Source organism: Urocitellus parryii, chromosome 11, assembly GCF_045843805.1.
Source record: "Urocitellus parryii isolate mUroPar1 chromosome 11, mUroPar1.hap1, whole genome shotgun sequence".
NCBI classification, from domain to species: domain Eukaryota; kingdom Metazoa; phylum Chordata; class Mammalia; order Rodentia; family Sciuridae; genus Urocitellus; species Urocitellus parryii.
Window position 1 is genome coordinate 108536164 of NC_135541.1, and position 25290 is coordinate 108561453.

Below are 25290 nucleotides of genomic sequence, written 5' to 3' on the forward strand. Positions count from 1 at the left end.
TGGAGTAAGAAGTGAATACGAGGATCCCAAGTCAGCAGCGGAGGCATCCGAAGAAAAGGCACTTAGAACCTAGGGATGCCATCCGCAGACGGGCGTGGGTCCTGGGTTATGCAGAGGCAAAGTACCTCAGACACACGCCATCGAGACATCCCAGACCCCTGGTGCATCCCTTAGGCCCAGACGGACGCTCTGGAAAAGCAACTCCATACTACGCTTTGGTGCCTAGTCTCTGGCCACCAGGGGAACAACCAGGGGAGCCCAGTACCGAGACTTTACCGCATCCATTGCGAAACCTCAGTGCCCTACGCAGCAGACGGGTCACGCTGGGGCTGCGTCACGGAAGGAAGGGCGCGGAGTACCATGGACTCTAAGTCTTTGCTGCCCAGTGGGGAAGCGCTCCCCACCACCCTCCCGGGACTCGGGCACGCGCACCCGTACCCGGGGCCCCGGCGCCCTCCTGCCTGGAGCCGGGACTGGCCGCAGCCAGCGCGCTCCCGGCCCGGGGGGAGGGTGGGACTTGGGGCGGGGGCGGAGCCAGCCCCGAGGCCGGTGTCAGGTTGCTCCGGTAACGGTGACGTGTGAGGCGTGGGCGGGGCCAGCACGCAGGTTGCATATTTTAGGAAGTGAGGAGGAGGCGCGGGCTTGAGCTGCGGCGGGGTCTGGGGCGCAGAGCAGCGGCGGGAGGAGACGGACACGTGGCAGCAGCGGCGGCAGCAACAGCGGCGGCGGCGGCGGCATCGACCCGAGCCGCCTGCCGCCCTCCCTCCCTCCCTCCCGCCCCGCGGCAGCCCTAGCTCCCTCCTCTAGGCTCCCCCGGCCCCGCTCGCTCGGCCGGGAGCTGCTCTCTTCTTTTTCTCTCTATTCTTCAGCGACCGGACCGGGCGCCAGGCACCGAGCATCGCCACCATGGGGAAGGGGGTGAGTGTCCGGTGACCCCGGGGAGGGGCGCGGGGAGCCCTGGAGGGGAAGAGAAGGAAGTCTGGAGGGCCACCGCAGCCAGCGGGAGGCCGCGGAGGAGGAAGCGGCGCGGCGCGGCGCGGCGCGGCTTAAAAGACGACGCACTTTGGAAATGGAGGCAGCCGCAGGGCGGTGCGCAGACCGCGGGCAGAGGCTGCGGGCCTCCGAGACCGTGCGCGCGGTGGCGGGGGGGGGGATTCTGGGGACCGCGCTCGGGAAGTGGCGCCAGGAGGAGGGCCAGAGATAGCGGGGCCGCCGCGGGACGGAGCGGGCCGCCGGTGGCATCCCCGAGCCCGGCTCCCCCCGCCCCGGCCGCCCTCACCTCCCGTCTCTCCTCTTCCTTTTTCCCTCCTCCCTCCGTGCCCGGAGGAAAGGCGCGCCCCTCCCCTTCCCCTGGGGCGCTCCGCCGGGGCCCCCTCCCCGGCTGCCGTTCCCGCCGAGGCCCGGCGCCGGCGGGGGCAGCCTCCGGGTCGAGGCTCCTTCTTGTGGAAGCGCTGGGGCTTAGCCAGCTCCCCGCCGAGGCGGCCGCCCTCCCCCAAAGGAAAAAACTGGCTTCCCCTTACTGCGGAGCCAGTCGGGCGTGCTGGTGCCAGAAAGGGTGTGTCTTCACCGCCCTAAGATGGCCTTTAAGGTATACTTTTGAGAGCTTTATTGGGCCACTTTCCATAACAGGATGCGCCCGAGGTAATCCGAGTTGCCTGGACGGTGGGGAGAGGTGTGCGGATTTATTCGAGGGATGGGCCTTGAAGGATGGCAGACTAACCAACCAGGGCCTCTGGGTACAATAAACCCGAAAAAAAAAAAAAAAAAAAAAAGACTTGGGTAGCACACGGGGGTAGGAATGACTTGCAGGTTTCCAGCACCCAAGAGGCATCTATCTGGAGGGCAGGAGAATGAGTAGCACCCAGCGCGAACAACATCGCTTTCTCACATTTCTGGAACCCTCTGTAGCCACTCCAGAACACCGAATTAAGGACCCCAAAAGAGCTCAAGTCCAATGGAGAAAAATTTACACAAAATGACCCTAAAAATTGTCCGTGGAACGAAAAAGCACTGAGTCATGAGACTCAGGTGGGGGAGAATCCACTCCTTTCTCTCCAGGGCTTAGCGCCTAACGCGCCCCATAGATCTTTGCTGGTTCTAAGGCTCCTGGATGTGGACAGAGAGATGGGTGCAGAGGGAGGGCCCATTCTTCAGTGACTTTAAATAGATTTTGAAGAAGGTGATTGAAAGGCTTGGGCCTGGGAGGGAGAGTGGGATCGAGTGCGAATGCATACCATGTGTTGTTTTTAGAAGCATAAAATGTGGAGGTCTGGTCCTGGTCAGGTAGCATCAGAGCAAAGAGCTGAATGCCTGCCCTCGTTTCCCCCTCCCCAGGATGGAAACTGGGTTAGTGGCCTGTATTGTGTACTACACCATCTAACCTTTCCCCATTCCTATAAATATTTCCTTCTTTAAAGCTCATTCTTTTTTATCTCTTCTTCCCTTAAGAGACTTTTTGTTTCTTTCCCAAATGGAGATACATTACTGATTTTAAGGAGTGTAGAGATCACAGATGTGTACTGAGGCCTAGGAAGGTGAAGTGACTTGCTCAAGGTCAAATGGTTGGTCAGTGAAAGAACAGACGTCCCTGATTCCTGAACAGCATGTGATCTCAAGCCTAAAGGTACACTTACTCCTTCACCATTGCCCTGTAGGCATGACTCTAAAGTTATTCTTCAAATGAAACTGAGGTATTTGTGGTATTGAATTCTAGGCCAAGCAGATGTTTAGGTAAGTAAGTTAATGTCCATATGACCTAGATGTCTCTTAAACACACACTCATGCCCAGTAGTGGTACAGTGTAGTAATATACCTTAGTAGTTAGTGGATGTTCAATCCACATGTCTTAATGATCAGGGCATTATCCAAATGTAGACATGACCCTGTTGTCTTCTGGTGTGCAAGCAGATTGTGGTTAACATAGGATTGCACAGTGCCTGTCTGCTGTGTAGTATTTAGTATTTGAAGTTCCCTGAATCATTGATTATTAGGTTGCAAGTGTACGTGTGTGTGTGCGCGCGCGCGCAAGCGTGTGCCTGTCCCAGTGGTTTATCGTGATAATCCAAATGTTCGGAAGAATATTTCATAGCGAAATGTTGGGATTTTTCCACATGGGGATTAGAATGTGGGTGGAGTGGTGACTAAAGCCCTGCTGATAATTGGTTAACCAGGAAGCCTGTGCCGGCAGTTAATTTTTAAGGTCATTGTTAATATCTTCCCCTCCTCTTCTCAGTACTGTTTAGGGTTTATGTCTTGATGATATTTCAGGTAATTCTTATGTCCTTAAAAATCTAGTTCCTAGCATTTGGTAAGAAAACAAAGAATGGCTCTTGCTGAATCATTCCTGGATGAAATAGGATTTTGTCCCCCCCCCCCTTTTTTTTTTCTTATTGGGTGTTTTTGCCAGTGACTTGGCCTAAGTCCTCAGCCATGCCTACCACCCACAATTGTTTAGCTCACCAAAGGTACACACCATAACTGTTTAGAACTGCAAGAAACTCTGTTCTTTCAAGTTTACTAAAGATGGGGGAGGGAGTTCTCACCATACTTTTCACTGTAGTTCTAGGTTTGGTTTGAATATTAACTTAGTCACCTGGAAAAAAATGGGTAGTGATTTAAAGAGGGGCGAGGGAAAGGATCAAGTGAAGGCTGCACTGGGGTACACATGTCAGCAGAAATCCTGGTTGCATGGTGACATTATCAGCTGCCCTTTTGAAGCTCAACTTGAAAGTGTGACTAAATATTCTTTGGCTGCTATAAAGCTAGTACTTTAGACTCAAAACATGGTAAGCCAGAGTCCTCCAAATGGAAAGTTGGCTGGCCTGGCCAGGAGCAGGTGGAGGGGTTACCGGAGGAACTGCCCTGGGGGGGGGGGGGGGGCTAGAGAAGAGTTTGAGGTTGCCTTTCACTGGTCCCTGCTAGTTATTGTATGTTTAAGTGTAGCAGTTCCTTGCCTCTTGGGTTCTTTCTGTACCCTCTTATCTGGGTTGTATCCTCTTTTGGTAACTTTCTGTTTGTTAATTTGTAGTGTTCTCTGCCAGCAAGTTTGTAGCACTACAGTGACTCACCTTTGGGTGGGAGGGGAGGAAAGGGGGAGGCCTGCATCATAAACCTGAGAAGATGGGGAACAGCCAAAAAACAAGCCTTTAAAAAAAAAAAAAAAAAAAAAAACTAAGAAGCTGCTTCAGAATATCCAGTAAGGTGTTTATGCAGGTGAGGGCTGAACTTTAAAAATGTAGACTGCTGGGAGTGTTAGTCCTAATTCACATTTACAAATAAGAAGTGAATTTCGACATCTGAAAGCACAATAGACCTGGCACTCGCCCATGTTCCATCTCGGAACCCTTCGAAATCATTGTCTGCTTATTATTTTAGCAAAAACTGCAATAAATGGCTTTTTCTTCAGATCAGACTGTGCTCTTTTAAATAAACCTAAACTGAATGAAAAAGAGGCTTTAAATAGCTTTGAAAGATTCTGTTGGAAAAGTGAAATAATTGCTTCCTTGGAAAACAAGCAGGTGTTTAAAAAGGAGAAGAAGAAAAAATCCTGACGCTTCATTTTCTGGTCTGGCCCAGGTGTAGAGTACTCACCCTGAGGATCAAGTGGAGTCATCTGTGTTGTTTATGCATCGAGCACAGGGCCAGTGTGTGCTGGGGCTTACAAAGTAATAGGAATTGAGAGAACATCAGATCTTGAACTGAGTTTGCTGTTTCTCAGTTAATTGTGAGCCCTTTCAAAGCTAGAGAACAATTTTTTCTTTCTCCTGAAAAAAAACATATTAAAGGTTGAAAATGTTGGGAAATACTGTGAGTCGCTCTTCAAAGGAAAAATCAAATGAAAGTGTCCATTGATATTGCTGAGAACTGTTATCTCTGCCCCCCAAAGAAAATATATTGAATAGCATCTTAAGAGTATTCATCTACTTTCACTTTTCAAGTAAAGGACTTTCATCATAATTGGTCATCATTTTACATTTTTTTTTTTTTTTTAAGTCTTGTAAAGCGAATCTGACTCTTGAGCTTTGCGATGGGAACTTGGATACAGGTCTGTGCTGCTTTCTTCTAGCTGCCCAGGGCCTTGTGCCAGCTAGCAGGCCAGAAGGAGAAACACGAGTGTCAGATCAGATGGGCTCTTGGTAATCAGAGTGGCTGGGTTTGGACAGCAAAATACTGGGCAAAATGTTTCCCCATCCCTGCCAGCGCTGTCCAAATCTAGATCACTCTGAAAATAAGGTGTCCAGTACGTGATAATATGAAATGAGGAGGACTTTTAAGTCTTCTCCTTTTTTAAAGCCCTTTTGTGAATGTGCTTTGGGGAAAGGAAACGTTAACCGAGTCTGGTCTGAACTTTCTCCCATTGCTATGAATTGAGTGTATGAAGGGAAGTGTGTTCTTTGGCCCAAGTCAGAGAGAGACTGTTCTTTGCATATGACTCACCTCATTAATTGTGCTGAAATCAGTTGTCAGGAATCCACAAGAAGTTCCTTGCATTTATCTGACCGACTTGGAGTAGCAGGTTATGTTGGCGAGAAAAGAGGTGCCCACCATCCCGTACTTTCTCTCTGGTTTCACTGGGGTCTGGAGCCAAGGGATTTTTATCCAATAGGCCTCATTCTCTAGTTTCTTTGTGAGTTTACAATGAAATATATTTGGACTTTATCTCTTTATCTGGTTTTATTGAAACCCTATTTAGTAACAATGATCTGATCTTCTCTGTTGGTGATCTAAAAAGTTGATTCCTGGTGCCTTATGCTTTATCTTTGGGACTTGCATTGTTTGGGGGCCTGATAATCAGCCTAAGGTTTTGTGATCAGTGGGCTTTGGTGTTTATCTTCCTAGTCTGTAATCATGATGTTATCTGGGGCCCTGGGGCACTTTAGGGCTTACCCTCATGTTTTCCTTTTCCTCCATGTGATGCTTCCATAACACCATTTTTGTTTATTTCCTTGGATGCCTTTAACAGTCATTTTACTTCCCAGTCTAGGCTTCAGGGTATCAGTTGAGGATGCAGGGTTGAATGGAAGGTGTGGCTCAGTGGTAGACGACTTTCTTAGCATGGACAAGACCCTGGGTTTCAGCCCCAAACCACCCCCCCCCAAAAAAAAATACTTGGAATTGATTTGGCCTCACAATTTTGCCAGTTATGAATCTGTTGTCTCTGAAACCAGATTGATCTGGCAAAAAAAAAAAAAAAAAAGAAAGAAAGAAAGAAAAAGGTGGGGTGAGAGATGAAGAGGAAAGCAAATGGAGGATGTTAAGAAAGAAGCAGAAGTTTTAACTGTTTCCGTGCCTAATGTAGAGGTAGAGTAAGTATCCCATTGAGAAACCTCAGAGGTATATATGTGTATGTTCATTTTTGTTATTCATTTTTTAATAAATAGAGAAAACTAAATATGTTTCTAAGCGAGAGCAACTTTAAAGTACACTTTTTAACATTTTTAGGATTTTCATTTTTTTAAGCAATTATAGATGCATGCTATTACAGTTAGGTAGGCTGGTAGGCTTGTTGAAATTTACATTCGGGCAGATGCGGGGGGGGGGGGGGAACAAAGGTTAAGTCCTGTGTGTTCCTCTTGGGATGACGGGGAACCCCATGGCTGGAAGTACAGCAGTTCTTTTTTGTCCCCTGCTGGCTGATGGGCTGCAGCCCAAGTTTAGTGATAGGTAGTGAGCCAGGCTCTCAAAGGGACCTCCAGCTTTGGCCATATTGGAGTATCTCTTCTCCAGCATGTGTGTCTGGGTGAGTGAGAGGAGGAGCAGGAAGGCATAGTAGTCTCTCAGGTATCTGGAGAGCAGCCACTGTATCATGACAATGTGTGTCCTTCCTCCCTCAGACGGGGCCATCTCAGCCTCAGGTCCCTGGCTAGAAAATTCCCTGTATGTAAACTATACCACTTAGTTTTAGGAACCAAAGGAGATAAAATAAACTGGGTTCATCATTTGTTGATTTGATATTTCCTTTAAGTTTTAATTGACAAGATGAAATTTTAAAGTGCCCAAAGTTGTTTTTCTTTAAGGGTTTGAAGAGTTTCTTAGAAAGTGAGGAATAGCAGTAGTATATGTTAATTGGAATGAAGTTAACATCATAATCTCTGTGTGGCACTGTGCAGAGTGCCTTTACATATACAACTGTATTTGATGATGATTTAATATGTTACCCAGGAAAATTTGACACACACACACACACAAACTCCACCACCTTTTATGTTAACCCCAAAATAGGCAGTTCCTCTGGGCAACCAGCCGGATTAGAGCTATCCCCTGGCTTCTCTGCCAAGGTAGAATTTGCCAAATTGAGTTCAAAGGTGCCATTTCTACAACTCTCAGCCAACCTTGAAGTGGGCTGCATGTGGGGCTGTTACTTTTGCCCTCCTTGTACCCCTAGTCCAAAGCTTCTGTTTGTAGGTTTTGGAAACTGCGGTTTGTAGATATGTCGTTTCCAGATTTGGTGACAGTTCCTTGACTAATCAAACTATCGAGATGCCTTCTGTAGGTTCTAATAGTTATGCCAAGTGCTGTTCTCATTTTGGGGAGGAGGATATGTTCAAGGTCATGTAGCTGGCAGGTGGCAGAACTAGAATGACTACAGGCTGAGTTCAAAGCATCACCAACAGGCTGTCTAAAGGAAGAGAGAACCTCGAGCTTCCTATTTTCCTCTGATCATTTTCAGCAGAAATTTCAGAAGTCTAAAATACGCCCAAGATCCCTCCTGGCCACAGGACTTAGGATGTCCTAGTGGGATTGTCCTTAATGCAAGGTGGACGAATCAATGAAGACTGGGGGCTGGGGCCGGCAGCTATTGGTGGCCACTGTGCTTAGGTAGACCTGAAGGGGTACGCTCTTTTTCTAATTTTGTTGCATTTTTTAGTGTGGCCTTTCCCCCGCCCCCTCACTGCTTATTTTTTGATAATTCTCTGTAGCTGTCATATGTGTTCCACACCCTTTCCCCCTTTAAGCAGTTAATTACTGAAGAAGAGGAAGGAGCATCTTCCTCTCTGAAGGTCTTGGGGCCATCTCCCTCACTCATTGTGAGGATTTGGAATATATCGCTAGATGATTGAAACTTGTTACATGGTTTAACTTTGGTTCTTGTCAAGAATTTCCTCTTCCTGGGTCTAATTTCCTTTCTCTGTACATGAATGAAATAGCAAAATTCCTAGTGAATCTTTGAGAAGACAGAAGAAAGTCATGGGAAGCACAGGATGAAACAGTGACACGGGCTGAAACTATGTCACACTGGGAGAGCCCCTGCCCTCTCTGTGACTTCCCAGTTCTTAAATTAGAATGGAAAAGCAACAACAGCAAAAAAAAAAAAAAAAACCCCACCACCCACTGTAGTTTTACCGGTGGCCCTTATGAGGATAGTGTGGCCTGTTGAGTGTCCCTTGGACTTTTCCTCATAGACTGTCAGCAGGGTGCCATGGTGCATGATGGGAGTGGGGAAGTGATCCCGACTTACTGACTGGAGAAGGGTCTGCAGGCCCAGTACCCAAACTAGTGGGAGGTCGCTGAAGTTGAAAAAATGCTGTGTTTGTCCTTCCTCCTTATGGTGACCTTTGTTTTCCCAAAAAAAAGCTTTTAAAAGAAATAATAAAGAAAATACTGTTGGATCCAGTTTTACCCATGTCACCTGTGTCACCCAGCACCCCAGACACACGCACACGCTCACGCTCACACAAGACCTTTTCAGGTTTGAAATTGTAGTAATTAAAACTGACAGGAACTTAAGTATTGCTTGATCCTTGCTAGGATCAGCTAGTTTTAAATTATTGTTTTACTTTTGTGGAGAAGAACTAAATTGAGTAAGCTGCTTAGTTTGGGACAAACATTGCCTGGTGGGGGAAGAAATTAAAAATTTGAAGAAAGACCAATTTCTTATGTGGATACTCTTTTTCATGTGCCTTTTCACAGATGACTTCATTTAAAACTATTGCCTTATGTGGCATGATTTGATGAAGAAAAGGGAGTTTTTAGGGAATCTAGGTTCTCCCAACTAGCTCACCATTGATAGCTATGGAGCTGCAAGCAAGACGTCTATTTTGTGAACGGCGATAAGACTTTGGAATACATCCAAGGCCTTGCTGCTCCAAAAATTCTCTCCCCCTTTCTTTTGGAGTGGAAAATATTGTAAAACTGAGAGTCATCAAAGCATACAGATGGTGAGGATGAGGGGTTTTAACTCTTGATTTCCATTTATTGACATATGTTTTAATGTACTCGGCTTCCTTAAAATTTTGTGAACTGGATTTTAAAAAGTCAAAACAGGACTGGCCAGATAAAAGATCTTAGAGATGCCTGGTCAGTGTCTTTAAAATGATTTTTTAAGTGTTGTGCTTTCCCATGAAGTATGTGATGGTAGTGGCACTTGAGACTGTGGACTCCTCACTGGTAGAAGCCCTCCCTCTCTTTTCCTTTTGTTTAGTTGGCCTCTCTGCTTCCAATGTGTGTGTGACTATTTTTCATTTTAACTCTGGCACCAAGAGCTGTACTCAAAAGAGGCACTCACCAATGTGGATGCCGCACGGTGAGGAGAATGTCAAGAATGTTGACTATCTTTAGACCTGCTCCATTCTGAACAGATAAGATGAAAACTAAAGTACCCCACTCTCTTGGAAGAAGTTTTTTGTCAAGTCACACTGCCAAGGACCGCAGAAGTCGAACAATGTAACTGATATAAATATCTCCCACACCCACTAATGTGGAGCAGGATTTCTCTTTGGAGTCTTAAATTCAAGTGGGAATACTGTATTTTATTTGCAGCTTGATTACTTATGACGGAGACATACTTTTCAACTTCCATTTCAGCACAATAAAAATATAATAATATAGACCCACGAGTTCCTGAGTATTGGTTTGGTGACTGTTAATGGACTTCTGGAAGTTAGAAATGAGTAAGGGCAAGCCAGGAAATAACAGTAACTCCACTTCTCCATTTTAAGGAAATTGCTCATTCCTACCTGGCCCCCTAACTTGTAGTTGTGGGAAGTAGACTGGGGAGTGGGTGTCTGGTCTGGGGACTGACTTCATAGCACCAAGTTGAGGCTTCGTGTAGATAAGCTCAGGCTTTTTAAATGGGTGGGGGAGTGGAACAATCTAAATTTAAACTATAGAATCAACATTTTCTTTAAAAAAAAATATATGTATATATTCTTCCAGTTTTCTAGAGGCGTAGGTGGATCCTGTGAATTATGTGATAGTGCACACGTTTTTCCTACACGCTGCTTATGTCAAAACATTTCCAGTGACTTTGATTTGGGGGATTTCATTTTTAGGTGACAAAATGAGGTGGGGACTCCCTTTGGGGTGGGGGGTCTCAAAGAATTTTAGGGACTTTCAGACTGACTTTTTTTCGAATGAAAGGATGGAAAGGTCATTGTCTTATGTGAGTAGTAACGATTTTTAAAACCAATACATAATATGACTTTGCAATGTAAAGAATTTAAACACAATGTAAAAGCAGCTAGCATTTAGATATGTCATTTAATCTTCTCAGAAAGCCGTGGCTGAGGAAATTGGGTAACAATGTAAAAGATGGTTCCATTGTTTCTGGGGGGAGGATGGAAGGCTGCTGAATAGGGATTTTGGTGGTGGCACAACTCTCCCTATTCACCCCAAATGGAAATTTCTCTGTCAAGGCCATTCTGAGGCTGGCCTGCTCTGACTTCCCTCCTGTTCCTCGTGCCCTTGGGTGGAGACGGAGTGTCTTACGTGGGTGTAGATGGTTGTCAGCGTAGTATGCTGTATCGCCGCGGACATTTTCAGGAATGTTACTCCAGCGACCGTTCCAAATGATGAGGCCCAACTTAAAACTCCGGGCATGCCCTGCCGCAGACCTGTCAGTCTCCGGGTGCTGCGCATCGTTCATAGCCACCCCTTTCCCACGTTCTCCTGTAGGTTGGACGTGATAAGTATGAACCTGCAGCCGTTTCAGAACATGTCGACAAAAAAGGCAAAAAGGCCAAGAAGGAGAGGGATATGGATGAACTAAAGAAAGAAGTTTCTATGGTAAGTACTGGAGGAAGGCTGCTTTCTGTTCTCCTTAAAAATATACAGACCCCTGCCCCAATCCTTCAGTCAGGGAATTGTTTTTTATTTTATAAGAGGTCATAGCATTGGGATAGCTCTTACCCAATTAATTTTATGTTAAAATTCACACTTTAAAAGCTTTTAGAGTATCAGAAAACTTAAAAACTTTGGGCGCAGTCAAAAGTCCACAGAAGGGGGCTGCAGCTGATCTCGTGGTTTTTGCTTTTCTCTGGCTTATTTTGAACCTGGGGGACTTCTAATCTCTTCAGACGTCCACCAACACAACCTATCTAGACTCTAAAGAAGTCAAACAAGGCTTACTAGATCTCAAAGCTGCTGGGTCTCCCTGACTGGATGTGGCAGGCGATAATGGACCGCCATCACCTGGCATTGGCTAGCTTGTGCAAGAGCTGTGTGGTTACCATGCCACTGGGCACTGGTACGGGCACACCGACTGAAGAGATGAGCTGCAAGATAGGAATAAGTAATGGTGCTCTTTTATGCGACAGTGTTTCATTCTTTTCTTCTTGTTTTCTCTTAGGATGACCATAAACTCAGCCTTGATGAACTTCATCGTAAATACGGAACAGACTTGAGCCGAGTATGTTTTGTTTGAAACTTGTGCAGAACCCTGTCACATTTTGCCTCGTGTCATAGGTCTGACCTTGGGGGCTCTTGGAGGATGGGAGGAGGCCTTTTAAATTTTTATAGACAGTGACTAAGAGGCTGAAATGTGTTGAATGCCTAATAGATACGTAGTCACTGTTTCAGTAAAGACTCCCTGGCCACCCTGAGCTGTGAGAGGGGCCTCAACTCAAATCAGTTGCTGACATGGTCACCTGCGCCACCCTATCTCTAAGCACGCTGCCCGTGTCATCTCACTAAGTCACTATTAGAGTCTACTGAAGAGTGCTGTGGCCTGAGTAGGTTACTGAAATGCTCTGGATTTATTTCCTTGCTTTTTTTTTTTTTTTTTTGTTACTGGAGATTGAAACCAGAGGCACTTAACCACTGAGCCACATCCCCGGACCCTTTTATATTTTATTTAGGGACAGGGTCTTGCTAAGTTGCTGAGGCTGGCTTTGAACTTGTGATCCTCTTGCCTCAGCCTCCCAAGTTGCTGGGATTACCTGTGTGAGCCACCATAATCAGCGATTTCCTTACATCTAAAAGGGGTTTAATAGTAGTTCTGAAAGAATTGTCATGAAAATTAAACAGGTTGATTAAAGCACAACACTAAGTACCTGGTGATAGTGCTTAGAAGTTTGTTTGTTGTGTTGATTATTCTTATTATAATTTTTTATTATTATTATTAATCCAGTATGGACTTGAGGCAGAGAGGGTCTTGAATATTTCCATGTTTTTTTTTCTCTGACTGCTTCATTTTTTCTTTCTGCTTTCCCCAAACTCTTGAGTGGATTCTAATATTAAACATAATGGTGACACAGAATATGTCTAAACTAATACTTTAGGCATAAATGTGTTTTATATTCTCTTTTTAGGCTTAGTATTTTGATAAGACCAAATAATCTTATTTTCCCAACTTGATGGGAGTCATATATCTGTATTGTCAGTGAACCTTGGCCCATGAGAAAATAGCAGGGCATCTGTACAGTGGACTTTCCCACTGATACTTTTCACCTGATAGGTTTACTGAGAGTTAGTTAAAATATGCACATTTATGAGCCCTTCCCCACCAGATGACTATCTTAATTGCCATCCTAAGAATAAAGTTCTATTCTTAAAACTTGGCTGTTAATCTGGCAAGAGGTTACATTTCTACAGAAAATTTTCCTTCTGAAGTTTGCAGAGGGTTTTTTCTCCTTTCCCTGACAGAGTCAATACATAGAATACTTGAAGTTTTTAATTTGCAAAACTAAACTGAGTAGTTAAAATAGATAATCTTTTTGGAAAAAATGCAATTTATCATGAATCCTTTGATCTGGAACTTAGGAAGAAAAACAGGCTGGATTCAGATGTGTCCTTGAATCGTTTTTTTTTTTTTTTAAGTTTTAATTGCAGTGTTCTGAGTTTGTCAGGAAACTTGGCCTTGTTCGTTTTCCCAAACCCTCAGAGTTAGTCATGGAGGGATCTGCCAGGTTCTACCTTGGCTCAGCAGCTTGGGAAGCTGTTTCCTCCGTATATCCTTCATTGCAGTCTCCCAGCTATCAGGGAAGCACATTAGCTTGCAGGTACTGGTGCCTGCCTTATCTTGCATTCGCCTTCTCCCCAGGGCTTGACAACTGCACGAGCTGCTGAGATCCTGGCCCGAGATGGTCCTAATGCACTTACACCCCCTCCCACGACCCCTGAATGGGTCAAGTTCTGCCGGCAGCTCTTTGGGGGATTCTCAATGTTGCTATGGATTGGAGCAATTCTTTGTTTCTTGGCTTATGGCATTCAAGCTGCCACAGAAGAGGAACCTCAAAACGATAATGTGAGTTCTGTAATTGTGCATGTGGATTAGAGGGGTACACAACAAGTCTCCATCCCCCCACCCCCCCCCTTTTTTTTTTAAGTTTACCACTAGTTACCTGATGGGTTTAAGCACACTTTCTTCCTAGTTTGTTCACTCTTCTCCCTCCACCTTGCACTCTTGGGTTCTCCTACTAGATGTGTACCCTAGGCAGCTGCTATGGTCTAGCTGTGGTCCTTAGATGACAGAGAACAGCTTTCCTAGTTGGCACATGACATGACACCTGTCCAGAAATGTTTGGTAGCTATTCTTTCAGAAGTCAGAAGTTGTTTGAAAAAAAAAACAAAACAAAACTCTTTGTTTCAGTAACACAGGAGAAATGAATTCATATAGGATATTTCCAAAAGTCTAACATTAGTGAACAGGTGTGTCTGTGACTATTTCTGACCCTTCTGTATGGAGGATCTGGAGAGAAAAGTAGAAGAAATGAGTTTTGCATTTCTGAAGACTTTATCTCTCTTGTTTAAATGTTTGCTTTTTATTCAGCCAAAAATGACCTGAATGTCCCCAGTTCTTTCCCAAGAGCCACTGTCCTAACTTGTCTTTGCCCTCCCAGCTCTACCTTGGAGTGGTGCTGTCAGCTGTCGTCATCATAACTGGTTGTTTCTCCTACTATCAAGAAGCTAAAAGTTCAAAGATCATGGAATCCTTCAAAAACATGGTCCCTCAGGTACCTCACGCTTTGTCCTTCCCCCCTGGGTGACTTAGCCCCTAAAATGTGAACCAATGTCAAGTTAAGATTTTCCAACTATTAAGTGACTCCATCCAAACATGAACTCTTAAAGCAAGCACAGTATCTAAAAAAAAAAAAAAAATACGTGACTACTGAGCAAGCTTTGATATCTCGTATAAATCCAAAGATGAATAATATCTTTGTTTATTATTCAGATAATTAGAAGTATGGGGGTCATTTATAATTTCGTTTTCTTGTTTTGGACACCACCCTTTCCTTGTCGGTATCCATTTAACAATATAAACTGTTTTTCCCCTTCCAAAGCAAGCCCTTGTGATTCGAAATGGTGAGAAAATGAGCATAAACGCGGAAGAAGTTGTAGTTGGGGATCTGGTGGAAGTGAAAGGAGGAGACCGAATCCCTGCCGATCTCAGAATCATATCTGCCAATGGCTGCAAGGTAGGTTTTTCTAGGCAAAAACCTCTCGTAGCTGGATCTGCTTCTTGGGCAGATCCAGTTGGGGATCGGAAGCCCCTGATGAGGCCAGCGTATTCACACGGCACCCTTCATTGTTTTCACACACACAGGTGGATAACTCCTCACTCACGGGTGAATCGGAACCCCAGACTAGGTCTCCAGATTTCACCAATGAAAACCCCCTGGAGACAAGGAACATTGCCTTTTTTTCAACCAACTGCGTGGAAGGTAAACCATTCTCAGGTGCCATTTGGCATGACACGCATTTACCTTGGGCACTAACAACACAGGAAAACCGTGGGGGCAATTGCTCTTCTTCCACTGGTTCCATTTCTGACAGCTTACATCAAGTGCAGAGCAGAGGAGGTTCCTTGCCGTCGGGAAACCTAGGTATCCTGGTTGACAGCACCAGTCCCCTATGAATATTGCAACTGCTGTACTGCCAGTGGGTAGAAATCCCTTTGCCAAACTTAGGTTTAAAACAGACGGCAAAAAGCAACCAAAGAGCTTTAAAGACGTTTATCTTGCCCCTTTCTAAAACCAACCTATGTCATTGTGCAAATTCTGGACTGTCATCCCTGTTCCGTACACAGTTTGGTTCAGTTTCTCTCTCCCTTTTCTCAGGCACTGCACGTGGTATTGTTGTGTACACCGGGGATCGCACTGTGATGGGAAGAATTGCCACCCTTGCTTCTGGGCTGGAAGGGGGCCAGACCCCCATTGCGGCAGAAATTGAACATTTTATCCAACTCATCACGGGGGTGGCTGTGTTCCTGGGTGTGTCTTTCTTCATCCTTTCTCTGATCCTTGAGTACACCTGGCTTGAAGCTGTCATCTTCCTCATCGGTATCATTGTAGCCAACGTGCCCGAAGGTTTGCTGGCCACTGTCACGGTGAGAGGCTCGGGGAAGGCGTGGTCACCCCCCCTCAGTGCGGCATGCAATGGTGCCAAATACACATGCTGGCTTCTTCTAAGGGGTTGCCCACTTAGGTTTTATTCCTCGTGTTTGTATGTCATCTTTCTGCAGCACCCCGTCATGTAGTGAGCTTTGATAGTGAGAAAACCTCAGCATGTGTTTATTCAAAACCCAAATATTTACATTGTGTTCCTAAATGATCACATGATCCAGAACAGTGGAATGGAGAAATGAAGAACTTTGGGATTAGTGGCAGGGTTGGGAGCATACCAATGGGCCCAACTTTGGCCATTATTATTTTTCTTAATTTTTTTTTTTTTTGCGGGGAGGAAGCCCCACATCCCTATTACCATCGTGTCTTCAGAATTCAGAAGACAGTTGAAAAGAATGTAATTTTCGACAAATTTCTTCCACGTTAGGGGATAACGGGTATTTGTGTAGAATCCCAGCCTGGCTCAGTGAAGTCCTCTTGTTCCTCACGCCACCCTAGGTGTGTCTGACGCTTACCGCCAAACGCATGGCAAGGAAAAACTGCTTAGTGAAGAACCTGGAGGCTGTGGAGACCTTGGGGTCCACATCCACCATCTGCTCTGATAAAACTGGAACTCTGACTCAGAACCGGATGACGGTAGCCCACATGTGGTTTGACAATCAAATCCACGAAGCTGATACAACAGAGAATCAGAGCGGTAAGACCTGTGGCTGCCTTGTACGGTAGCCACCTGCCAATGTTGAGCTTGCTTTTAGCTTTTTGATTTTGTGGTTGTTGTTGTTAGGCTCATGACAGTTTTTTTTTTTTTTTTTTTTTTTAATCATTTATAAAGAATCAAGGGTGTTTGGGGCATGTTGATAGATAAGTTAATGTACCCTGCACATGCCTGGAAAATGCCTAAAACCTGGTTTCGTTCATTAGGGAGCAAGACAGAGCATTTCATACTTAACAGAGGACTTTACTGGGATGACTTGAGAACGCAGCACTCTAAGTTAATGCGTCATTTTCCTGCTTGTTTTCTTGCCTCTGATAGGTGTCTCTTTCGACAAGACTTCCGCCACCTGGCTCGCTCTGTCCAGGATCGCAGGTCTTTGTAACAGGGCAGTGTTTCAGGCTAACCAGGAAAACCTGCCTATTCTTAAGGTATGATCAGGAGTTGCGGTTGGCCTGCGGTTGCTTCGGTGGGGGGCTGGGAACACCCCATGGGCACCGCCTCTCAGCAGTCCTGTTAAGAAGCAGCACTCTACCTTTGTGTGTGCCCAGTCACTTCACTGTAGAGGGCTTGGGCTGTCTGTGGGAGGCTTCATGTAGATAGTCCAGATTGTGTTGCCTATAGCTCTGAAGGACTTTTAGTGCCCATGGTCCATGTTCTTTGGGAAAAAGGGGAAATATAGTAAAACTCTGACCCAGGTGGGAGACAGTCTTTCTTGGTAAAGAACTAAGGATCCAGTTTTACTAGTCTTGAGTTCATATGATATTACCTAACCTAGAGGACACTGAGGGCTACTTTAGTGACTTGGATAATTATATTTTCATATTAGGATACACTAGATTCCAGTAAATCCCTTAAGCCATTTATTTTCTTAAAATAGCTCAGCTATTTCTCTTATCTTATTTGTTCTTAGCTTGTTAACTAATGATGCAAAAATAAGATCAAGACAAAAATAAGCTCAGCCTCATGGAATTCTCATGCAGTTTGGAATGACTGAGATTTTACTGTGTTGCCCAAGCAAAGACACAGGGTCAGAAGAATCACGAGGTGCACAGAGTCCTTGAGGAGTTCGGAGTGCTGTGCAAGGCTCCCTGGGCCCCTGTGTCCTCTAGTGCTATCTGTGGTAGTTCTCCATGTGAACAGAGTTGCCAAAACAACTGTGGCCTAGCTGTAACTGAACTGGCTTCTATTGTGAAGATAGCACTTGCTTATTCTTTTTTTTTTTTTAAAGAGAGAGAATATTTTAAGTATTTTTCAGTTTTCAGTGGACACAACATCTTTATTTTTATGTGGTGCTGAGGATCGAACCCAGCGCCCTGCGCATGGCAGGCGAGCGCCCTATCTCTTGAGCCACATCCCCAGCCCCAACTTGCTTATTCTTTAAAAGAGGCTTTCTTGCCGGGCGTGGGTAGTGCATGCCTATAATCCAGTGGCTTGGGAGGCTGAGGCAGGAGGACTGCAAGTTCAAATCCACCCTCAGCAACTTAGCAAGGGGCTCAGCAACTTAGTGAGACCCTGTCTTAAAAACTAAAAAGGGTTTGGGGATTTGACTCAGGGATAAAAGCGCTCCTGGTTTAATTATTCCCGGTACCAAAACAAAAAAAAATAAATTGGCATGAATTGATGCAGGTTTAAGAATGATGTTTATTTTGTGCATAAAACTAGAGATGCCTGCTTTTGAGTTTTTCCATACCTCAAAGTGGAAATTTTCAAGATTTGAACATCAAAACTCACAAGAATCAAATCTAAGTATTTGGGGAATTGATCCATGTCATTGGCATTATTACCATTAACTTGTAGAGGGGTCAGCAGTAGCTTCGCTCTGCTTAACAACTGACTTTTTTGAAGAATGATCCCTGCTTATTTTGTGTTTCTTACCAAACCCAGCCACATTCCTACTGTATTTGAAACCATTAATTTGTTCATCTGCATGTGCAGCCTTAAGGTCAGGGTCAGATGTTGCCCTGTGTAAAAGATATTTATAACTAGCGATGTTTACCTGAATAAAAGTTATTTGTAACGAGCAATGTTGTTAGTAAGACAAAATACGAGTGTTTCACCAGTAAGTGTATCACACGAACAAGGTATGTGTCTTCTGAGTGGAGGCTGTAATGAAAGTGCTGGCTGAGTACGTTGCCGTCTGAACTGACAACAGCCTGCAGTTTACAATCTTCGGGTCCAGATAATTTTGCACTGTTGAATTATGTTTAGAATATAAATTCCTTTGCTGTGCCCTTAACATAGTTTGTCCCCAGTTCTGAAACCACCCCCTTTCCCACGTCCATTTTTTACAAGTTGTAGGACAATGAGATGCTGTAAATGTTTACTTACTTCGTATTTTCAGATTCACAACCAGAAATATGTAGTTGGGAACAGCATTGGCTTTGTGACTTTTCAGCAGGCCAGGGAAGTTAAAAATAGGCAAAGCAGGTTGGGAGGGTGTTTTGCCTCTTCAGGGTAGGTGACACCTTCACCCAGCCTGCTGCCAGAAGCTGCTGTGGGTTGGGGAGGGAGGTTGGAGCTGGACTCTATGGGCTGGGAACCCGGTGGGCTGGGTGCCCTGGGTCCTAGTGATGCTGCTTTTCTCCTCACCTGTCTGGTCTCACCTGATAGGATTAGAATATGTCCAGAACTCTCTTTCATGTTTTCCAGTGATTCCTCGGTGAAGCCAGGCTTTGGCGGGTAATTAACAGGTGATGTTTCCTTCACAGCGGGCAGTTGCAGGAGATGCCTCTGAGTCAGCACTCTTAAAATGCATCGAGCTCTGCTGCGGCTCTGTGAAGGAGATGAGAGATAGATACGCCAAAATTGTCGAGATACCCTTCAACTCCACCAATAAGTACCAGGTCTGGAGATCCAGGGAAGCATGAGTGGGCAAGGGCAGGCTGGGGACAAGGCAAGGGAGGAACGTGAGCCCAAAGAGGACATGGGTAGAATATCAGTAGGATAAATGTCGTCTCTTCCAAAAGACTTGTTGGTGGGTGGGTGGGGTGGGGTGGGATGGGGAGAGGGATCAGGGGGCACATGTGACACTCCCCTTGTTCCCTGATTTCCTTCAGGAGAATTTTATGAACATACCCATAAAAAATGACATGTGTTCTCATAAAAGCTCGTGAATGCACCTACAGTATTAGTTTTCTCTGTAGCATTTAAAAGTTATGTCACCAGACATGAGCTACTTCAGAGTTCAGAAAGGAATTCTGGGTTCATTCTGTGACGTAGACCAAGTCGGGAGTGAAGCCTGTTTTCCTCCTGGATGGCCAGCAGGCGCAGCCAACCCTGTTTCCATCTGACTATTCCCTCTCAGTTGTCCATTCATAAGAACCTCAACGCCGGTGAGCCCCGACACCTGTTGGTGATGAAGGGCGCTCCAGAAAGGATCCTGGACCGCTGCAGCTCCATCCTCCTCCACGGCAAGGAGCAGCCCCTGGACGAGGAGCTGAAAGACGCCTTTCAGAACGCCTACCTGGAGCTGGGCGGCCTCGGAGAGCGTGTGCTAGGTAGGCAGCCGAGCTGCCAGGAGCACCTGGGTGGGACCCTGTCCAGTGCTCTAGTCTCAGGCAGTCACAGGTGACCACCTTCACTCGGCCTCTGTTGGCCTTCCTTTGAGTTGTTCTGGGGCCATCCTACTTCTTAATTCGCCCCCTCTTGCTTTGAAAACAGTAAGTGCTACGAGAGGATCGGCGCAGTGGGCTGTGGGAAGGGGAATCCTGATGGTTTGCCTCTGGCTTGTGGGCTCATGTTGGTCAGTTCTATTAAGGACAGGGGAGGGAATTTTATTATCTCACCTTTGTTGCGATGGCCGTGGTCTGCAAGTTTAATTAAGTTAATTAATTCTCAGCGCGCCTGGGGCGAAGCCTTTCCCGACTGCAGAGGGATAGTTGTGCTGCTCCAGGGGAGCTGGTGCACCCGCCCGGAACCTGGCAGTGACCTGGTTGGGCGAGGCTGCTTCCTGTCTTCTCTATCCTGACAGCTACAGGGGCTTTGAAGTTCATTATGTGGTTCTCAGTGTTCTCCTCAGCATGGCAAACTTACAACTAATTAGTTGGTCTCCTTCTCTGGTTCATACCCTTTGCTGCTGTCCAACCCAAAGATCACCGTCTTCTCTTAAGTCACTGTGCCTCTGCGCCTTTACCACCCCCGAAGTAGCATCGGCCTCTCTGCTTGAGTCCAAATTGCCACCTTTTATCTCCTTGAAAGACCCTTGTGACCATCCTACCGCATTCAAAGGAAGGTCTAGGACATCTTGTCTCTTGTGGCATCCTAATATGATAATATGAGTAATACACCCCTTGGCAGAACATCTGATCTGCATTTAATCTCTCAGCAGCTAGCATGAGTCGCTGCTTCGGTGCTCAGTAATAATATTTTAGATAAGTGAACAAGTGAGCAGATAGGTGACCCCCCACAGGAAGTAGCTGAGATGGAGAATTAAATATTTTTTGCCAAATCTAAACATCTTACTGTCAGTGGCAGCTCTAGAACCCTGGTAGGCTGGTGCCCAAAATTCGTGTTAGCAATTCAGTCTTTTCTACACGAAACAGATCTTCTTTCTTGATAATGCTTGGTGATGGATTCTGTCTTTTGGGGTGTTTCTTTCTTTTCTCAACAATTCTGTATTCTTCTTCATGTTAAATAAAATCTTTCCTCTGTTCTAAAACTGAGACCATCAAGAAATATTCCAGACTAAACATGCAGCAGGGGACGGGCCCCGAGCAGGGGTCCTTCATACAGTGCTTCGGGTCCTCATGGGCTCCCTGCCTTCCCTCGCAGGTTTCTGCCACCTCCTTCTGCCCGATGAGCAGTTTCCTGAAGGCTTCCAGTTCGACACTGATGAAGTGAACTTCCCTGTGGAAAACCTCTGCTTCGTTGGGCTCATCTCCATGATTGACCCTCCACGAGCTGCTGTTCCTGATGCCGTGGGCAAATGTCGAAGTGCTGGAATTAAGGTAGCGCCAGCCCCCTCCTTCCTTGGCCTCATCTATCTGTCTGGGCTTCAGGATGGCCCTCCCTTGTGACTGTCACCTCAGGGGCAGGCCGTTGCTTCTCCCACCTGGAGTATTCATTATAAAAATGTTGGTGTAAACATACAGATGAGCCATTAAAGGGGAGACCAGCTTTTAGATAAAAGTAAGCAAAGTAAAAAGCAAAAGATGTGGAGCTTTAAATTGGGAAATGTTCGAATTGCTCTACATCAATATTCTAAGCATTATCATCACATCAAAAAGAATGACAATTTTGAGTCCTTGTTACATGTTATTCTCTCTCAAAATTGGGCCAGTTCAAGAATGCCAGCTAGCAATGCAGAGCACCTTTACCAGCATCTGATTTTTTTTAATCTTTTTCTTGCTGGGTTTGGTAAGTTTGCATTATTTTTATGTGACTGTGTAAAAGGAAAAATAGGTACTGTGTGTGCATTGTGATGTGATCATGTACCGAGATAAAATCTGGGCATGGCTTTTTGTTTTCTTTCTGTGAATACAGTGTTTCAGCAAGTCGATGTTTATCAGCTTTATGTTTGCATTCTTTCCCTTTTGGCATTCCAGGCTAGATTATCCTAATTTCCTCTTGCCTACCTACATATAAGACTTTTTAAGGGCATTTGCCTGGCAGCCACATTCAGTCGGTTATCCCATCTGTTATCACAGGTCATCATGGTCACAGGCGACCATCCAATCACAGCCAAAGCCATTGCCAAAGGTGTGGGCATCATCTCGGAAGGCAATGAGACTGTGGAAGACATCGCTGCCCGCCTCAACATCCCAGTGAACCAGGTGAACCCCAGGTAAGGTGGGAAGCTTGGTTCTGTAACGGTTTGCTTCTGGGTTGTCCCTGGGTAGGGAACCCACCTGCACTGCCAGAGAGCTCAGCACAGTCGCCAACACTGAGATGCTGCTTCCTGTTCTGGGTGCTGTTTTATCTAGTGACATTGAGAGAGGGATGATTCCCACTGGGAAGCTGAAGCTTAGAAAGGTTCATAGCACCTCAGAACTGTTGAAGTCCTACAGTAAATCCCGACAGTCCCAATTTTGGGCTGTTAACCACTGAGCTATACTGTCTAACACTTAGTACCTTGTCAATCTCCAGATCCATACTAACACAATAAAATGAGAACCAGGTAATTCAGGCCAAAGTGGGGGTGGGGGGGTAGTTGGTAACAAAGTAAAATAGATAACGGGGACAAATTAGTTTTGTTTTGTTAAGGTTTAAGACCTCCTCCTCACTCAGTTTGGGTCTTAGGGTAAGCTTTGGGTCTTTTATCAGCTCTTCCACTTTCTAAAACTTGGCCATTTTATTTCAATGTGTGTCTGATAAAGATGAGGGAAAGGAAGATAGTAGGCAGTCCCCCCAACCCCGCCTAGTGGTTGTGAGACTTGAGTGGTAATATATATGAAAATGCCCTGTAGCCTGTAAAGTTCTGCACAAGAAGTAGCTCTGAGATGACGTTCTGTGTGTGCGGTGTTCTGCAGAGTTTAACAGCATCCCCGCTGGAGGTGACGAGTATCGTGCTGGTGAAGTGATGGATGACGACCTTTTTTATTTCTTTCTGCTCCTGATTCTAGAGATGCCAAGGCCTGTGTCGTGCATGGCAGTGATTTGAAGGACATGACACCCGAGCAGCTGGATGACATTTTGAAGTACCACACCGAGATTGTGTTTGCCAGGACCTCCCCTCAGCAGAAGCTTATCATCGTGGAAGGCTGCCAGAGACAGGTCAGTGGGCTGCCTCAGGCACGCACCCTTGGACTGATGCAGGCCATGTCGGTGAGCGGAGTTCCAGTAAGAACTTGGCCACGGTGGGGGGAGAGCCTGCCCGCTCGGCCAGACTGACGGTATTCATTGCCTCTCAGGAGTTCCCAGATAAGGGATGGGGGCGTATATGAACTGCTAAGCCGTGACAGAAGGACTTGCCAGTACAGGTCCCCACTGTGTGGCTGAAAACCTGATCCTCAGTGGCATCATCTGCATTCGCAGTATGAAGTCTTAGAAACTTAGTATACATGGAAATGGCTTGGAGACTCTGGTCTCCATAGGAATGAGACTTCCAAGAGTTCTCCATTCACCAAAGCCATTCCTAGGTAGCCCTAGTTAACACGGGGTGAATAGTTTATGCTCATTTCTCCCTTCCGGCACGTGGTCTGTCTAGTCTCAGCAGGAGGGGAGCCGTGGCCGTTATCGTGCTGCATGCATCACCCTCATTCCATCCCTGGAACCAGTAAGTTTTATTAACCCATCTCCCTTCTTGTTCTGGGCAGGGGGCTATCGTGGCTGTCACTGGTGATGGCGTTAATGACTCTCCAGCTCTGAAGAAAGCAGACATTGGGGTTGCTATGGGGATCGCCGGTTCAGATGTGTCTAAGCAAGCTGCTGACATGATTCTTTTGGATGACAACTTTGCCTCCATTGTGACTGGAGTAGAGGAAGGTGAGTGTCGTGCTTGAGGATATTCACCACCATCCAGATACTGCAGTTGGCATCCGTGTCTGCACTTGGTGGATATGTTCAGTTTCTAGTCTGCCTGTCTCTTTATTACACCAGACAGTAAAAGTCTTGCTTTCCTAGGTCGTCTGATCTTTGACAACTTGAAGAAATCCATTGCTTATACCCTAACCAGTAACATTCCGGAAATCACCCCCTTCCTGATATTTATTATTGCAAACATTCCACTCCCACTGGGGACCGTCACCATCCTCTGCATTGACTTGGGCACTGACATGGTAAGTGAATGTCACAGCCACTCGTCAGGAAGTAATAACGTCTCCTCCAACACCAGCCCGAGCATTCACTCCTTGTTACTGGGACCCACAAGGCTGGTGTTAGGAAAAGAGTTCTTAGGAGCAGAGTAGCCAGTGTGTGTCCCAACCTCAGCATCAAAGAATGAGTATGAGCATTTTCCAGTCTACACTCACTTATCAGATAGGAATCTTCCCTTTTATGTGGTTTGGTCTTTTTTAAAAAAAAAAAAAAAAAAAAAAACTGTGATCTATAATATTATGGGATTAAAAAAAATTTTTTTTGCACACCTGTAATCCCAATGGCTCAGGAAGCTGAGGCAGGAGGATCGCAAGTTCAAAGCCAGCCTCAGCAATGACAAGGTGCTAAACAACTCAGTAAGACCCTGTCTCTAAAGTCAAACACAAAATAAGGATGGGAATGTGGCTCAGTGGTCAAGTGCCCCGAGTTCAATCCCTCGTACCAAAAATAAATAAATAAATAAGATTTTTAAAAAGGGAGAGTAAGAATTTTATAACAAGAGGCTCATAAGACATCTTCCCTGTTTTTCGTGACTGTGAGTCCTTTCTCCCCTCCTGCAGGTTCCTGCCATCTCCCTGGCATATGAGCAAGCTGAGAGTGACATCATGAAGAGACAGCCCAGAAATCCCAAAACTGACAAACTTGTGAATGAGCGGCTGATTAGCATGGCCTACGGACAGATTGGTGAGCCACAGCACTGAGCAGGAAGCTGCCACATTGAAAGGATGTGTGGTGGCATGTCTGCCTCAGATCAGGACGGATTTCTGAGACTTCAAATCCAGTATGAGCCACATAATATAGGGTTTAGACTGGAGTTTTCTTCCATGTGAAGAGAAATAGAAATCTCTGGCCGCCTGCCCGCTGAGTTTTGTGGAGACTCTGAGTCTTTAGCCTGAGCACCCTGTTTTTGGGGCTTGACTTTGAGAACCAAGGAGGTGCTTCCTCACTGAGCCCTGCGGAACACCAGGTTCTGCTAAGGAACTGTGCGTCTCACTGACTCAAGGTCACCTTCCCTGGGGTTGCACACTTAACTGTCACTCATTTGGATAGAGGGTGAAGAACTTTAGAAATGTCTGGGTTTAACAGTGTGACCAACTGACAAGTGGTCTAGGTGGCATGCCCTTTCATTTCTAAATCCTTTGTTTGGTTTCCTTCAGGGGAACCTGTTGAAGATACCCTGAGCGTCTTGCTCTAGATTAATGGGTGGCCTTGCTGTGAAAACCAAGGTGAAGTAGAACAGATTAGCACCTTATGTACATTATG

General features: G+C 45.7%; 1 protein-coding gene across 1 annotated transcript in view; it reads left to right on the forward strand.

Annotated features, from left to right (window-relative positions):
• Positions 1–642: 642 nt before the first annotated feature.
• Atp1a1 (ATPase Na+/K+ transporting subunit alpha 1) overlaps positions 643–25290 on the forward strand; it is a 29334-nt gene continuing 4686 nt past the window's right edge. Inside the window, exons 1-18 of the mRNA XM_026394106.2 lie at positions 643–918; positions 10894–11004; positions 11567–11626; positions 13259–13462; positions 14058–14171; positions 14499–14633; positions 14762–14879; positions 15276–15544; positions 16059–16257; positions 16594–16703; positions 18984–19118; positions 19580–19772; positions 21046–21221; positions 21921–22057; positions 22836–22986; positions 23529–23697; positions 23836–23990; positions 24588–24711. Of these exons, the coding sequence (XP_026249891.1) occupies positions 907–918; positions 10894–11004; positions 11567–11626; positions 13259–13462; positions 14058–14171; positions 14499–14633; positions 14762–14879; positions 15276–15544; positions 16059–16257; positions 16594–16703; positions 18984–19118; positions 19580–19772; positions 21046–21221; positions 21921–22057; positions 22836–22986; positions 23529–23697; positions 23836–23990; positions 24588–24711 (2572 nt within the window). The 5' untranslated portion in view covers positions 643–906. The remainder of the gene's footprint in view (positions 919–10893; positions 11005–11566; positions 11627–13258; positions 13463–14057; positions 14172–14498; positions 14634–14761; positions 14880–15275; positions 15545–16058; positions 16258–16593; positions 16704–18983; positions 19119–19579; positions 19773–21045; positions 21222–21920; positions 22058–22835; positions 22987–23528; positions 23698–23835; positions 23991–24587; positions 24712–25290) is intronic.